General features: G+C 42.5%; 1 protein-coding gene and 2 long non-coding RNA genes across 5 annotated transcripts; 2 read left to right on the top strand and 1 right to left on the bottom strand.

Moving 5' to 3' along the window:
* The first annotated feature begins 13 nt into the window (after window positions 1-13).
* Window positions 14-1,992, top strand: LOC115111336 (uncharacterized). Its single transcript, XR_003860798.2, has 3 exons — window positions 14-140; window positions 377-471; window positions 668-1,992. It is a non-coding gene; the product is annotated as an uncharacterized LOC115111336 (long non-coding RNA).
* An 8-nt stretch (window positions 1,993-2,000) lies between these two features.
* On the top strand, window positions 2,001-6,483 carry LOC135565278 (uncharacterized). The gene is made up of 2 exons (XR_010461471.1): window positions 2,001-2,755; window positions 5,734-6,483. It is a non-coding gene; the product is annotated as an uncharacterized LOC135565278 (long non-coding RNA).
* aldh3b4 (aldehyde dehydrogenase 3 family, member B4) lies at window positions 5,846-16,737 on the bottom strand. 3 transcript variants are annotated; one of them, XM_029637271.2, is made up of 10 exons: window positions 16,250-16,737; window positions 13,559-13,754; window positions 9,328-9,438; window positions 8,729-8,849; window positions 8,512-8,597; window positions 8,332-8,413; window positions 7,820-8,212; window positions 7,400-7,539; window positions 7,214-7,313; window positions 5,846-6,721 (listed from the first exon to the last, which is right to left on the bottom strand). In XM_029637271.2, exons 1-10 carry the CDS (start codon window positions 16,288-16,290, stop codon window positions 6,522-6,524), a joined length of 1,470 nt encoding a protein of 489 aa, XP_029493131.1. In that variant the 5' UTR covers window positions 16,291-16,737; the 3' UTR covers window positions 5,846-6,521. The 3 variants fall into 3 exon arrangements, with proteins under 3 accessions (XP_029493131.1, XP_029493130.1, XP_029493132.1); XM_029637270.2 differs by having other exon boundaries at window positions 7,400-7,566; window positions 16,250-16,735; XM_029637272.2 differs by having other exon boundaries at window positions 7,400-7,566; window positions 16,365-16,734.
* Between the last annotated feature and the right edge of the window lie 21 nt (window positions 16,738-16,758).

Raw genomic sequence — 16,758 nt, 5'->3', positions numbered from 1 at the left:
CAAGAGGCACAAGGAGCGTTTTTATTTGGTTTAAACATGATTACAATGATTACAAAGACATCTCACCTACGGTGTATCCTAACAATAGTACCATGTTTAACTGTGAATTGGACAAAGATATAATTTGGATCAAAAATAAGGTGGTTAGCTGTATAGTATAACTCGCTTTTAATGCTACAATATTGTATCTTGTTTGGTAACAAGTTAGCTAGATTTGACACACATTTAACACCACTGTCAGCACAAAGCTAGACAGCAGCATACCCAAAATATACACAAAAACGGGCGATAAAGGTGGATATTCAAGCAAGTCATTGCACATCATATGGTCATTTCATCAAAGAAAGCTTTACTCATCATCTTGTCATTGCCAAAGGTTTCTTTAGCACTTACACTGGAGAGAGAAGACCCAAGGAAGATCATGTGTTTGAAGCATTGGGAACAACAGATGAGCTGTCGATCAGCAATAGGGTAATGTGATGTCCTTTCCTTCTATTGAGTATTATGCTTTGTGAGTGGTCACGGTCTTGTGTTTTGCATCAACAAAGGTCATACTTCACAGATCAGATGGACAAGGTCTGAGTTTGAACTTACTCAGTTCATTTTTGGAGAGTAATGATGAACATATGTTATATTTTACTCAGTGCTTACCTGCCTAACCCTACAGATTCAGTGTGTCTTACAAGATGTGGGATCCAACATTACCACACTTCTGTCATCTGCAAGAGAAAGATAAGTAAATATATTTCTGCAAATCCTTTTGTAGAATCATTACACACAGTTCACCCCAGCCAGTGGCCTTCTCATTCTACTCATACTCTTATCTCACTCTATCCAACAGAGAAAAGCAAGTTCAGTTCCCAGCCATTGGCAGACCTGGAAAGCTGTCTCGACGCATTCACAGAGGAGCTGCCACCTCTGACAAACTTTATATTACCTGAAAGCACCCACTCTGGATGAAACTTTTCTTTCATTTCTTTATTTCTATTTTTTTATTTCACCGTTATTTACCAGGTAGGCCAGTTGAGAACAAGTTCTCATTTACAACTGCGACCTGGCCAAGATAAAGCAGTGCGACAAAAACAACAACACAGAGTTACACATAAACAAACGTACAGTCAATAACACAATAGAAAAGAAAAATAGAAAAATCTATGTACAGTGTGTGCAACTGTAGACGAGTAGGGAGGTAGGCAATAAATAGGCCATAGAGGTGAAAATAATTACAACTTAGCATTAATACTGGAGTGATAGATGTGCAGATGATGTGCAAGTAGAGATACTGGGGTGCAAGAGGGTAAGTAATAATATGGGGATGAGGTAGTTGGGTGTACTATTTACAGAATGTCTGTGTACAGATACAGTGATCGGTAAGCTGCTCTGACAGCTGATGCTTAAAGTTAGAGAGGGAAATATAAGACTCCAGCGTCAGAGATTTTTGCAATTCGTTCCAGTTATTGGCAGCAGAGAACTGGAAGGAAAGGCGGCCAAAGGAAGTGTTGGCTTTGGGGATGACCAGTGCAATATACCTGCTGGAGCGCATGCTACGGGTGGATGTTGCTATGGTGACCAGTGAGCTGAGATAAGGCGGGGATTTACCTAGTGAAGACTTATAGATGACCTTGAGCCAGTGGGTTTGGCGATGGATATATAGTGAGGGCCAGCCAACGAGAGCATACAGGTCGCAGTGGTGGGTAATATATGGGGCTTTGGTGATAAAACGGATGGCACTGTGATAGACTACATCCAGTTTTCTGAGTAGTGTTGGGGGCTATTTAGTAAATGACATCGCCGAGGTCAAGGATCGGTAGGATAGTCAGTTTTACGAGGGTATGTTTGGCAGCATGAGTGAAGGAGGCTTTGTTGCGAAATAGGATGCAGATTACAGATGTAGTTTTGGAATGGAGATGCTTAATGTGAGTCTGGAAGGAGAGTTTACAGTCTAACCAGACACCTAGGTATTTGTAGTTGTCCACATATTCTAGGTCAGAACCGTCCAGAGTAGTGATGCTAGTCGGGCGGGAGGGTGCGGGCAGCAATCGGTTGAAGAGCATGCACTTAGTTTTACTAGCATTTAAAATCAGTTGGAGGTCACGAAGGAGTGTTGTATGGCGTTGAAGCTCGTTTGAAGGTCTGTTAGCACAGTGTCCAAAGATGGCTCAGAAGTATACAGAATGGTGTCGTCTGCGTAGAGGTGGATCAGAGAATTACCAGCAGCAAGAGCGACATCATTGATATATACAGAGAAAAGAGTAGGCCCGAGAATTGAACATTTATAAGGTGATGTGGAAGTATTGATGATCCGTTTACAGGTTCAAATTCCAAATAGTCTTAGTGTACTTCCAGGTAACACATCAGATGAGGTTTTGCATATGTTAATCCATGTTTAAAGCACCTCAATACATGTATATTGACATTTAATATCCATTGATGCATTAGTTATGAGGTCCCTTTGTGGGTGAATACATTTCTGCATATTGGTTTGATGTGCTCTCTTTTTAACTTGTGTGTCCGGTTACATAGTCTGTAGGAAAGAGCAGCGCAGCCCTCCACATAGCACGGACAGTGTGTCGCCGAGCAGAATGCAGGTCAATTTGAGGTAATCATATGGTTCAGACCAACCACTGTAAAACAGTCATCCTGAACATTGTCCCAGAAACAGCCATATTAACTATAACACTGTCTTTTTGTTCAGTGTTTCCCCTATAGTGCGGTCAGGTGAGGCCGATCCTGATGTTGCCACATTTTTGAACAGGTACAGTGCCGTGCAAAAGTATTCATCCCCCTTGGCGTTTTCCCAGTTTTTTTTGCATTACAACCTGTAATTTAAAATGATTCTACAAAATAAAAATGGAAAAGTGGTGCGTGAATATGTATTCACCCTCTTTGCTATGAAGCTTCTAAATAAGATCTGGTGCAACCAATTACCTTCAGAAGCCACATAATTAGTTAAATAGTCCACCAGTGTGCAATCTGTGTCACATGATCTGTGTGTGTATATATATATATATATATATCACACACACACACACATGTATAGAGTTGAAGTCAGAAGTTTACATACACCTTAGCCAAATCAATTTAAACTAAGTTTTTCACAATTCCTGACATTTAATCCAAGTAAAAATCCCCTGTCTTAGGTCAGTTAGGATCACCACTTAATTTTAAGAATGTGAAATGTCAGAATAATAGTAGAGAGAATGATTTATTTCAGCTTTTATTTCTTTCATCACATTCCCAGTGGGTCAGAAGTTTACATACACTCAATTAGTATTTGGTAGCGTTGCTTTTAAATTGGTTAACTTGGGTCAAACGTTTCAGGCATCCTTCCACAAGCTTCCCACAATAAGTTGGGTGAATTTTGGCCCATTCCTCCTGACAGAGCTGGTGTAACTGAGTCAGGTTTGTAGGCCTCCTTTCTCGTACATGCTTTTTCAGTTCTGCCCACACATTTTCTGTAGGATTGAGGTCAGGGCTTTGTGATGGCCACTCTAATACCTTGACTTTGTTGTCCTTAAGCCATTTTGCCACAACTTTAGAAGGATGCTTGGGGGCATTGTCTGTTTGGAAGACCCATTTGTGACCAAGATTTAACTTCCTGACTGATGTCTTGAGATGTTGCTTCAATATATCCATATAATTTTCCTCCCTCATGATTTTGTTCCCATGTGCAGTTTCAAACCGTAGTCTGGCTTTTTTATGGCGGTTTTGGAGCAGTGGCTTCTTCCTTGCTGAGCAGCCTTTCAGGTTATCTCGATATAGGACTCGTTTTACTGTGGATATAGATACGTTTGTACCAGTTTCCTCCAGCATCTTCACATGGTCCTTTGCTGTCGTTCTGGGATTGATTTGCACTTTTTGCACCAAAGTACGTTCAATTCTAGGAGACAGAACACCACTCCTTCCTGAGCGGTATGACGGCTGCGTGGTCCCATAGTGTTTATACTTGCGTACTATTGTTTGTACAGATGAACGTGGTACCTTCAGGCATTTGTAAATTGCTCCCAAGGATGAACCAGACTTGTGGAGGTCTACCATTGTTTTTCCTGAGGTCTTGACTGATTTCTTTTGAATTTCCCATGATGTCAAGCAAAGAGGCACTGAGTTTGAAGGTAGGCCTTGAAATACATCCACAGGTACACCTCCAACTGACTCAAATGATGTCAATTAACGTATCAGAAGCTTCTAAAGCCATGACATTTTCTGAAATTTTCCGAGCTGTTTAATAAAGCCACAGTCAACTTAGCGTATGTAAACTTCTGACCCACTGGAATTGGGATACAGTGAAATAATCTGTCCGTAAACAATTGTTGGAAAAATTACTTGTGTCATGCAAAGTAGATGTCCTAACCGACTTGCCAAAACTATAGTTTGTTAACAAGATTTGGAGTGGTTGAAACACTTAGGTTGGAGTCATTAAAACTAGTTTGTAAACTTCCGACTTCAACTTTACCTGTTCTGAAAGGCCCCAGAGTCTGCAACAACACTAAGCAAGGGGCACCATGAAGACCAAGGATCTCTCCAAACAGGTCAGGGACAAAGTTGTGGAGATGTACAGATCAGGGTTGGGTTATAAAAAAATACCCCAAACTTTGAACATCCCACAGAGCACCATTAAATCCATTATTAACAAATCTGCCAAGAGGGCCACCCAACAAAACTCATGGACCAGGCAAGAAGGACATTAATCAGAGGCAACAGAGATCAAAGATAACCCTGAAGGAGCTGCAAAGCTGCAAATATCTTGGAATTAGAGTATCTGTCCATAGGGCCACTTTAAGCCATACACTCCACAGAGCTGGGCTTCGCGGAAGAGTGGCCAGAAAAAAAGCCATTGCTCAATGAAAACAAATAAGCAAACACGTTTGGTGTTTGCCAAAAGGCATGTTGGAGACTCCCCAAACATATGGAAGAAGGCACTCCTGTCAGATGAGACTAGAATGTTGCTTTTTGGCCATCAAGGAAAATGCTATGTGTGGCGCAAACCCAACACCTCTCGTCACCCCAAGAACACCATCCCCGAAGCATGGTGGTGGCAGTATCATGCTGTGGGGATGTTTTTCCAATAGCAGGGACTGGAAAACTGGTCAGAATTGAAGGAATGATGGATGGTGCTAAATACAGGGGAATTCTTGAGGGAAACCTGTTTGTCTTCTAGAGATTTGAGACTGGGATGGAGGTTCACCTTCCAGCAGGACAATGACCCTAAGCATACTGCTAAAGCAACACTCGAGTGGTTTAACGCGAAACATTTAAATGTCTTGGAATGGTGTAGTCAAAGCCAAGACCTCAATCCAGTTGGAAATCTGTGGTATGACTTAAAGATTGCTGTACACCATCAGAACCCATCCAACTTGCAGGAGCAGTTTTAACTTGAAGAATGGGCAAAAATCCAAGTGGCTAGATGTGCCAAGCTTATAGAGACCTACCCCGAGAGACTTGCAGCTGTAATTGCTGCAAAAGGTGGCTCTACAAAGTATTGACTTTGGGGGTGGTGAATAGTTATGCACGCTGAAGTCTTATTTGTATATTCAAAGTGGTAGGCATGTTGTGTAAATAAAATGATAAACCCCCCCCCAAAAAAATCATTTAATTCCAGGTTGTAAGGCAACAAAATAGGAAAAATGCCAAGGGGGTGAATACTTTCGCAATCCACTATGTTCCTGGTATAAATGTGCACATTTTAGATTGTGTGCTCTAGCTGATGAACAGTCACCTCACGTCTTCCCACAGATTGCGCAACTACCTGTTTCCAGTGGCCAGGTACACAGCCATGAAATAAGGTAATGAGAAAATCTACAAAAGACCTGAATGACACATCTACACATGAATGAACAGACTGGGGAACTTTGAAACAACATTTATTCTGTTTAAGGATCATCATTGGCATATGTAAACGACAGATTGATGGTAAACGCTTGAATATCTCGTAATGGAACTGCCCCTAAATTTCAAATAAAGACTTGAATCAAGTTTGACTTTGCTAGAGGCTAAACCTGCTGCTTTTAATGAAATTTGGAAAAACTGCTACAACAATAACCTGTGATACTAGGATAATACCGAATAAAGAATTAGAATTTTGTAATGAAGTGAGCAAGTTATAATCCTGTGTTGGAAGCACACAATGTACATTGTTGTATTTAAATGTCACAGGTTGGATCACAAGAAGCTTCTTTATAAAGTATTTCAGAGAACACTGGACGAATAGCTTAAAATATCCCATGGATACAATATTTATACTTATGGGCTATCATGCCATGCTGCAGTAAATAAACTTGCTGATCATAGTCACTGCATTAGCATCATGTTCTACATCAGAAATGTAATGTGCTGAATATATTGTCATATTGGAGAACTATCACAACTGGTCCTCAATGTACTGTAGGTTCAGATATCCTCTTCACACTGGGATTTACAGCATGGTTTCAATAACTATGGTGGATGTGTAATCAAGCCAGTACAGTAGAGCTCAGCCCGGCTTAGTGTTGTAAAAAGGTCTCCGTCTTCCAACTCACACACAGTCACAGTATCTGGCACCAGCCCTGGCTCTTCTGGGAAAGGCTACTTGCCCAGGTCATAAGTGACAGATTGCGTTCCTCATATGGTGGGTAGCGCAGGTAGGTGACACACTCGATGCAACCGTTTCTGAGCAGGCATGATTTCCGGTGCGAGAAGGTGTCAAAGCTGTAGCGCCCATGGTAGGAACCCATCCCACTGGCACCTGTCAAGTAGAGTTAAACAAAATATGGGAGGGTTAATATAATACTTGTTCATTCACTATGGTGCGGCCTGTCAGACCTTATTATGGAATATATATATTTTTTTTTAAAGGGAGATGCAGTTCGACACAAACCGGTGCGCCTGGCACGTACTGTACTACCATACTTTTACATTTTTTGTCTTGCCCCTTCACCCTCTGAATTGCACACAATCCTATTACCAAGGGTTAAAGAAGGATTTTTAAGCTGCCCCCTCCTTCATCTAAAGATTTAAGTGAATTTAACAAGTGACATCGATAGCGGATATTAGCTTTCACCTGATCAGTCTGTCAATACCATGTTTGTTTTTAATACTTTGTTCAATAAGAACAGATTTCTGCTGCAAAACATTTTATTACTGTATGCCCTACTGAACATGACCCAGGTCTCTGTACTGAGAAGGGTTGAAGACCTGAGGCAGTAATCTGACCCAGGCAGACCTTTCTCAAACCTACCTACTCCCCCAAAAGGCAGGACCACCATCAGGCTCTGCAGGACACTGTCATTGGAGCAGAAGCTCCCACTTGAGGTCTCACTCATTAGCCTTGAGATTACCTGCACGGGAAGCAGAAAGAGGCATGACAGCCAGTATATATTGTATGTGTACACATTAATTGTGTGTGTAAGCTTGTGCCAGTCACCTTGCTGTTGCTAGAGTAAGCGTACACACAGAGAGGCTTCTCTCGACGACTGATGAAGGAGATTGCCTCATCTATGCTGTTGACGGTCAGAATGGGCAGAACGGGTCCGAAAACCTCCTGCTGCATGATAGGGTCCGAGTCTATCACATCGCACAGAACGGTTGGTGCTTCACACAAACAAATATATATACACAAAAGTCATTATGTACAAATACTGTGGTGTAGTACAGACTGTAAATCAGGTGCATATACATGTAGGAATAGTTTCCTGGACACCAATTAAGCCTAATCCCAGACTGAAAAGCACTTTCAATGGAGATTCTCTGTTGAGCATGCTATTTGCGCAGGACTTAGGCTTAATCTTCGTCAAGGAAACCAGGCCTTAGAATCTCTTCAAAACTTCCTTCCTCGTTCATTTACCAATGTATTTATCTGCTTCATTCACTTGGCCTCCTACAGCCACCTTGCCAGACCTCCGCAGCAGGTCCGTGGTGCGGTGTACGTTCTCCAGGTTCACGATGCGGCCAAAGCTCCTAGACTCCTGGGGGTCTGAACCATAGAACTGCAGGAGGCAGCAGCGCAAGGCCTGGAGCAGCTGTGCTTTGGCCTCGGCATGGCACAGGACGTAGTCAGGTGCTACCATACTCTGCCCAGCATTATGGAAGCGGGCCCAGGTGATGCGTCGTGCCGTGGTGGGGATGTCACACTGCTGGTCCACGTAGCAGGGGTTCTTACCACCGCCCAAGACCAGGGTGACGGGTGTGAGGGTGCGGGCTGCTGCCTGTGCCACTCTACCCCCGTCCTCACGGTTTCCTAGAGGAACCATTATTACCTCATACACAGAGCACACATTACGTCTGATACAACAAAGATTAGGGAGCAAAATTCAGATAAGGCAATGGTGACATTTTAAATCTGAACCTTTTTTTTACCTGTGAAGAAGACATGATCAAAATTGAGGTCCACTATTTCAGCCAGGTCATTCACCCCTGCAAGGGTCACATGGTAACACTCCTTTGAAAAGAGCAGGAATGTTTGTTGGTTAAAAGGTATACTCACTTATATGACAAGTCACCAAAACAGCCACCTGTGTAACATTGAATTCAACTCACATTGTCCAGGTATGACGGTATGAGGTGGTGTAGCAGCTCCGATGTGTGAGAACTACATTCTGAGGGGTTGAGGATCGCACAGTTCCCTAAAGAACAAACAGATACAACAGTACAACGATTGGCAAGCAACTTTCAGTATTGAATGCAAATGGATGAGCATCGTGTTTGAGTGTGATACTTAAATGCCCTAAAGCCTATAGTTACAGTGTATTGTTACCTGCGGCAATGGCCCCAACCAGGGGTACCAGACAGAGCTGAACAGGGCTACACCAGGCCCCCACAATCAGCACCACCCCCAGTGGCTCACACACCACCAGGCACTCATCCAACGTGGTGGTCTGCACCAATCAGAAGAAGGCAGAGGGGAGGAGCTCACATTACCCAGCCAATGGAAAACTCATGAGTCACAGGTACTACGTGCATAGTCACTGTTTGGCATGACAATTCCATAAGAAGTTGAAAATAGAGCAAAAACAGACTGGCACCCAGACTATTCTAAGCTGTTTTGACAAGTTCAGCACAATACATTGCTTTGTAGGCGAGAGACAGCCCGTTCTCTCAAAGACAATTTAACTAATTGATGATTCAACAATCATATTTTAAGTGGCTTTAAAACTTGTGTATTCCTACAAAGTCCAACTAAACCACCCTCATACATAGCAAAAGGTTATGCAACGTAAAACAAAAACCGGTGTTTTTACTGGACAAATTCAGGTAGTAGTACCTCCCCTTTCACTCCATTTCAAAATGTTTCTCCCAACTGAAGACGACCCAGTATTCAGAAAACACACACGGGGCACCCTGTAACAGTCTTACCAGGTTCCTCTCCACTGGTTGCGGCTCCATCCACTTCTTGAGGTTGTTGATGGCATGAAGAGCCTCGTTCTTCACCAGTATCAGTTCAGACACTACCGTCTCAAACCGCGGCTGGCGAAACAGCACAAACGCTCAGGTCTCGGACAGAACATTTGAAATAAGGCCTTGATGGTAGCCGGTTTGTTTACACTACTGATTACCTTGAAGATAAACATTATAAAATGCCACAGAGATTTATTGGGGAACCAATGTGTGCCTTCAGGAATGTGGATTCCCTAATAAAATCACTGTTAGTAATAAAGAAGGTGATACACACACACACACGTCAGCTTTAGAACACCTACTCAGGGTTTTTTATTTGTACTATTTTTCTACATTGTAGAATAATAGTGAAGACATCAAAACTATGAAATAACACTTGGAATCATGTAGTAACTCAAATAAGCAAAGAAATGACAGTCCATCATTACTTTAAGTCAGTAAATACGAAAAATGTGAAGAATTTTCAGTCGCAAAAACCATCAAGCGTTATGAAACTGGCTCTCATGAGGACTGCCACAGGAATGGAAAACCCAGAGTTCATTATAGTTACCAGCCTCAGAAATTTCAGCCCAAATAAATGCTTCAGAGTTCAAGTAACAGCCACATCTGAAATTCAACTGTTCAGAATCAGGCCTTCATGGTCAAATTTCTACAAAGAAACCACTACTAAAAGGACACCAATAAGAAGAGACTTGCTTGGGCCAAGAAACACGAGCAATGGACAATTAGACTGGTGGAAATCGGTCCTTTGGTCTGATGAGTCCAAATTGGAGATTTTTGGTTCCACCCGCCGTGTCTTTGTGAGACACAAAGTAGGTGAACGGATGATCTCTGCGTGTGGTTCCCACCGTGAAGCATGGAGGAAAAGGTGTGATGGTGTGGGGATGCTTTGCTGGTGACACAGTCAGTGATTTATTTAGAATTCAAGGCACACTTAACCAGCATGCATTCTGCAGCGGTACGCCATCCCATCTGGTTTGGGCTTAGTGGGACTATCGTTGGTTTTTCAACAGGACAATGACCAAACACACCTCCAGGCTGTGTAATGGCTATTTTACCAAGGAGAGTGATGGAGTGCTGCATCAGATGACCTGGCCTCCACAATCCCCCAACTGCAACCCAATTGAGATGGTTTGGGATGAGTCGGACAGGCAGAGTGAAGGAAAAGCAACCAACAAGTGCTGAGCATATGTGGGAAGTCCTTCAAGACTGTTGGAAAAGCATTCCAGGTGAAGCTGGTTGTGAGAATGCCAAGTGTGCAACGCTGTCATCAAGGAAAAGGCTATTTGAAGAAACTCAAATATAAAAGATATTTAGATTTGTTTGCCATTTTCTTGGTTCCTACGAGATTCCATGTGTGTTATTTCATAGTTTTGATGTCTTCACTATTATTCTAATAGTAAAATAAAAACCCTTGAACGAGTAGGTGTTCTAAAACTTTTGACCGGTAGTGTATATACACACATATACATTATATAGAACAAAATGCAACAATTTCAAAGATTTTACTGAGTTACAGTTCATATGAGGGGAAATCAGACAATTTCAATAAATTCATTACACCCTAATCTATGGATTTCACATGACTCGGAATACAGACATGCATGTTAATCACAGATACCTTAAAACAGGTATTCCCAGGGGCATGCGCAATGCCGTCGGGGGTACGCCAAATAAAAAATGTGATTCACAATTTAAAAAATAAAAAAAATCTTCACATTTTCAAACAGTCCATTTATATTTTCCAACGGGCTATACATTTGGGTGAGGTTTCCCCCCTCGCCCGATTAGCCTAGTTTCACTGCCAAAAATAAAATTAAACCATCTAGTGATCAGCGAAATAACAACAATGTAAAATTAAAGGTAGCCCAGCTAGCATGGACACTGACAGTTGGGAATCTGATGCAGCCAATGAGAATTAAGACGACTTTTGAGTAGTAAGACATGTATAAATGCAACAGATACCATTAATAAGAAGGGGCTAGAAGTGTCTTATATGGTGGTGAGCTACCGAGTGGCTCGGACAGGAAAGCCCCATACTATTGTGGAGTGCTTAATTCTTCCTTCTGCCGCAAATATGGCAGGGACAATGCTGGTGGAAAAGACCCCCTCCCCAAAAAATATGGGTACACTGCAGCATCCACAGAGAGGCTCTTGCTGCCAAGGGAATGCCTGACCGCTTGAAAGACGTTTTGGACACTACAGTGAAAATGGTTAACTTGTTAAAGCAAGGCCCCTGAACGCGTGTGTATTTTCTGCACTATGCAATGATATGGGCAGCGACCATGTAAAGATTTTACAATATACAGTAGTGTGCTGGTTATCAAGGGGCAAAGTATTGACATTTTTTTTTTAAATGAGCTTAAAGTTCTTTTTACTAACCATTATTTTCACTTGTCTGACCACTTGCATGATGACGAGTTTCACACGACTGGCCTATCTGGGTGATGTTTTTTCTCGCCTGAATGATCTGAATCTAGCATTACAGGGACTCTCCACAACTATATTCAATGTGCGGGACTAAATTGAGGCTATGATTAAGAAGTTTGAGTTCTTCTCTGTCTGCATTAACAAGGACAACACACAGGTCTTTCCATCATCGTATGATTTTGTGTGTGCAAACGAGTGAGTTTGATGCGCAATTACGTAGGTACTTTCCCGAAACGGATGACACAAACAACTGGATTCGTTATCCCTTTCATGCCCTGCCTCCAGTCCACTTACTGATATCTGAACAAGAGAGCCTCATCGAAATTGCATCAAGTGGTTCTGTGAAAATGTAATTTAATCAGAAGCTACTGCCAGATTTCTGGATTGGACTGCGCTCAGAGTATCCTGCCTTGGAAAGTCGCACTGTTAAGACACTGATGCCCTATGTGAGAGTGGATTCTCGGCCATCACTAGCATGAAAAGTAAATACAGACACAGACTGTGGGAAATGATTTAAGACTGAGACACTCTCCAATACGATCCAACATTGCAGAGTTATGTGCATCCTTTCAAGCACACCCTTCTCATTAACCTGTGGTGAGCTATTCACAATTTTCAATTAACAAAAAGGTTTTATATGCAAGATGGTTAAATTAAAGAGCAAAATGTATTATTATGTGTGTCCTCGTCCTATAAGAACTCTGTCACTTCCCACGAGCAGGGTTGTGACAGAAACTTATGTTTAATAAATGTATAGTATAGTGTGTGTGTGGCAGGCTTACAATGATGGCAAAAAACAATATTTGACAGTGCGCTGACCCTGGTGGTAGAGGGGTTATGCAGCTGGAGGTTGAATGTTTGAAGGGGTACGGGACTATAAAAAGTGGGAATCACTGCCTTAAAAGAAATGGTCTCACAGGGGGCCTCAGGATCTAGTCACGGTATTTATGTGCATTCAAATTGCCATCGATTAAATGCTATTGTGTCCTTTGTCTGTAGCTTATGCCTGCCCATACCATAACCCCATCGCCACCATGGGGGACTACGTTCACAACCTTGACATCAGATAACCGCTCGCCCACATGGCGTCATACACGTGGTCTGCGGTTGTGAGGCCGGTTGGACGTACTGCCAAATTCTCTAAAACAATGTTGGAGGCGATTTATGGTAATGAAATAAACAAATAATCTGGCAACAGCTCTGGTGGAAATTCCTGCAGTCAGCATGGCAATTACACGCTCCCTCAAAACATGTAGCATTGTGTTGTGTGGCAAAACTGCACATTTTAGAGTGACCTTTTACTGCCCCCAGCACAAGGTGCACCTGTGTAATGATCATGCTGTCTAAAATATCCTTGATATGCCACACCTGTCAGGTGGATGGATTATCGTGGAAAGAAGAAATGCTCACTAACAGGGATGTAAACAAATGTTTGAAAACATTTGAGAGAAAGAAGCTTTTTCTGGGACATTTTGATTCAGCTCAAGAAACATGGGACAAACACTTTACATGTTGCATTTATATTATTTTTGTTAAGTGTATATAAACCTGTTTTTGTTTTGTCATTATGGGGTATTGTGTGTAGATTGATGAGGGAAAAAACTATTTAGTCAATTTTAGAATAAGGAAAAAGTGAAGGGGTATGAATACATTGTATATTGTTATTATGTACTGGTCTGCATCTTGTCAACCTCTTCAGCTCCTACTAAAATATGGAGAAATTATTAGACATTCTCCATCTGGAGAATAACTTCTGTACCTTATGGAGGTCCCTCCCAAGTGCATCCACAAAGTCACACTCGTGTTCCACCAGCATGCGCACTAGGGCTTCCAGTTGGACCTGTCTGAAGCTCTCGTCAAATGCGCGGCCAGCTTGGAAGGCAGCTCTGGCCCTTTTCAGCAGCTCCATACACTCTAAAAGACGGATCTTCATGCAGGGCTCCTCCAGCCTGTTCCTGAAATACATGTCAGACAAAGCCAGTGTATTCCTATGTGTAAAGGAAACAAGTCTTGTAGTTAGTATTCTAGATCAAATCATATTCAGTACACCTTCTGCAGGTTAGGCTGCCATTCTTCTTGCATTCATAACATGCTCTTGCTTTTCCGCGCATGCTTCCTTCTACACTGTCATGTTAATCTCGAACAGGCTTACAGATACACTACATGGCCAAAAGTATAGTCGAACATCTCATTCCAAAATCATTTAAATGGAGTTGGTCCCCACTTTGCTGCTATAACAGCCTCCAATCTTCTGGGAAGGCTTTCCACGAGATGTTGGAACATTGCTTCCATTCAGCCACAAGAGCATTAGTGAGATTGGGCACGGATGTTGGGCGATTAGGCCTGGCTCGCAGTCCCCGTTCCAATTACTCCCAAAGGTGTTACATGGAGTTGAGGTCAGGGCTCTGTGCATGCCAGTCAAGTTCTTTCACACAGATCTTGACAAGACTATTATTCCTCCACCAATCTTTACAACTGGCACTCTGCATTGGGGCAGGTAACATTCTCCTGGCATCCACCAAACACAGATTAGTCGATCGGACTGCCAGATGGTGAAGCGTGACTCACCACTCCAGAGAACACGTTTCCATTACTCCAGAGTCCAATAGCGGCAAGCTTTACACCACTCCACCCGCCGCTTGGCATTGTGCATGGTGATCTTAGGCTTGTGTGCAGCTGCTCGGCCACAGAAACCCATTTCATGAAGCTCCCAACGAACAGTTCTTGTGCCGATGTTGCTTCCAGCAGCAGTTTGGAACTCGGTAGTGAACATTGCAACCGAGGACAGATGATTTGTATGCGCTTCGGCACTCGGCGGTTCCATACTTTGATCTTGTGTGGCCTACCACTTCGCGGCTGAGCCATAGTTGCTCCTAGACATTTCCACTTCACAATAACAGCACTTACAGTTGACCAGGGCAGCTCTTGCAGGACAGAAATTTCACAAACTGACTTGTTGAAAAGGTGGCATTCGATGACAGTGCCACGTTTAAAAAAAAGTCACTGAGCTCTACAGTAAGGCCATTCTACCGGCAATATTTGTCTATTGAGATTGCATGGCTTTGTGCTCGGTTTTATACGGGCGGCAGATATCCTAGTGGTTAGTGTTAGACTAGTAACCGAAAGGTTGCAAGATCGTATCCCCGAGGTGACAATGTAAAAATATGTTGTTCTGCCCCTGAACAAGGCAGTTAACCCACTGTTCCTAGGGAGTCATTGAAAATAAGAAATTGTTCTTAACTGACTTGCCTAGTTAAATAAAAGGTAAAAAAATATATATAAAAAAAATAACCTGTCAGTGACTAATTTGATGGGGTGTCCACATACGTTTGGCCATATAATGTATAAGCCTGGTGAAAAGTGTGTGCCAAACAGAGGACAGCCCATGGGCAGTATCCATACCATTAAAACCCCAGTATCAGAGGAAAATGACTCAGCCAATCAGGTTGCCTGGCAACCTGTTGAATTGCATTTAACACTACATCGGGCAGAAATGTGTGTTTGAATCAGGAAAGTTTCCTCTCATGACCGCAACAAGTCAGAATGGTGAATAAAATTATATTTTAAATGTACTTCACCGGTTGTCCTTGCAGTTGGTCCTTTGGGCGGTAGGAATGTGAGACAATGTATCCACAGGAAAGTTTTCAAAGCACTTGTAGAGCGTTTCGATCACCTGAAGCATGTGATACAAATACATGCTGGAGAAGGATGGATACTTGCTGGAGAGGCATGCATACTTGCCAAGCTGGTACACATGCTCATGTTTACATGGTTCTGTGTATGCTTCAGGTGATTGAAATCCAAATGCACCATCAGCATGTAATTATACTTTTCTGCCACCAAAAGGACCAACCACACAGACAACCAGTAAAGTACCTTAAAATATACCGTTATAACATTCTGGCTTGTAGAGGTGGTGAGAGGGACATTTCCTGACTCAAACACTCATCTCTGCCCACCTAGACGTCGGGTTTCCAGGCAACGCAAAAGAGAATCAATGAAAGATATGAGTAATGAAGTTGTTCAAACCTGTCACATGAACTTTCTAAAAGATAAGTAATATTGATCTCAAAGTTGAACAAAATACATTAAGTTTGCGCAACAAACGTAAATCAGTAAAACATGAATGCGTGTTACTACCAACGTGATTCAAGTGAATTTAGAGACAGCGATTTGGGATGTGTCTGACTAGTTTTAATCGGCTCCCGAGTGGCTCAGCTGTACTGCATCTCTGTGCTAGAGGCGTCACTACAGACCATGGTTGGATTCCTGGATGTCTCACAACCGACCGTGATTGCGAGTCCCATAGGGCGGCGTTAAATTGGCCCAGCGTCGTCTGGGTTAGGCCCGGGTAGGCCTTCATTGTAAATAATAATGTGTTCTTAACTGGCTTGCCTAGTCAAATAAAAATACAATAATAAGAAGAAGAATAACAATGTAGGCAACTTACCTCCGCAATGCTTTGAACCGGTGTGTTGGAGGAGTACTCATGGTTTTTGAGATGCAATGATCGTTAAACTACTTTTTGAAGTGTATGAAGTGGACGCATTGAAATTCAGGCTCACCTGACCCAAACTTGAGTCTTCTGACATGTCTTCGGGCGTGCGCAGTACCCTATAAACCGCTATAGCCTAGGCAGGGCGGGTTAGTGCTATCTGGAATCATTGGGATGTCCCCCCACCCTAAACAATAACCATGGTTACAAAATTCCGCTAATTTCAATATATTCCCTGATTTTCCCGAAATCCCGGTTGGAATACTCCCGGAACCAGGAGGAAATAAACACGAAATCTGTAATTCTTCAACCAGGTTAATCATTTTAAATTTCAACGGGGTAGGGAAGTCCCAAGGACCATTCAGCGAGTTTGGTCCTTTGGGCGGTTGGAATATGAGCAAATAAATCCACAGGAAAGTATAATTACATTTTTTTCCAAAGCGCTGGTAGAGCGCTTAGATTTA

The sequence above is a fragment of the Oncorhynchus nerka genome, linkage group LG27, assembly GCF_034236695.1.
Source record: "Oncorhynchus nerka isolate Pitt River linkage group LG27, Oner_Uvic_2.0, whole genome shotgun sequence".
In the NCBI taxonomy this organism is placed as follows: Eukaryota; Metazoa; Chordata; class Actinopteri; order Salmoniformes; family Salmonidae; genus Oncorhynchus; species Oncorhynchus nerka.
Note: the sequence above shows the minus strand (reverse complement) of the source record. Positions and strands in the feature narration are given on the sequence as shown.

What these genes read in the sequence shown, in the direction of transcription:
- aldh3b4 (XM_029637270.2), bottom strand. Translation starts at nt 16,290, where the DNA reads ATGAGTACTCCTCCAACACACCGGTTCAAAGCATTGCGGAG. An exon ending in GGTTGGGGCCATTGCCGCAG is followed by an intron (nt 8,598 to 8,728) that starts GTAACAATACAC and finishes TTTGTTCTTTAG; the next exon opens with GGAACTGTGCGATCCTCAAC. An exon ending in TGATCATGTCTTCTTCACAG is followed by an intron (nt 8,213 to 8,331) that starts GTAAAAAAAAGG and finishes TGGTTCCTCTAG; the next exon opens with GAAACCGTGAGGACGGGGGT.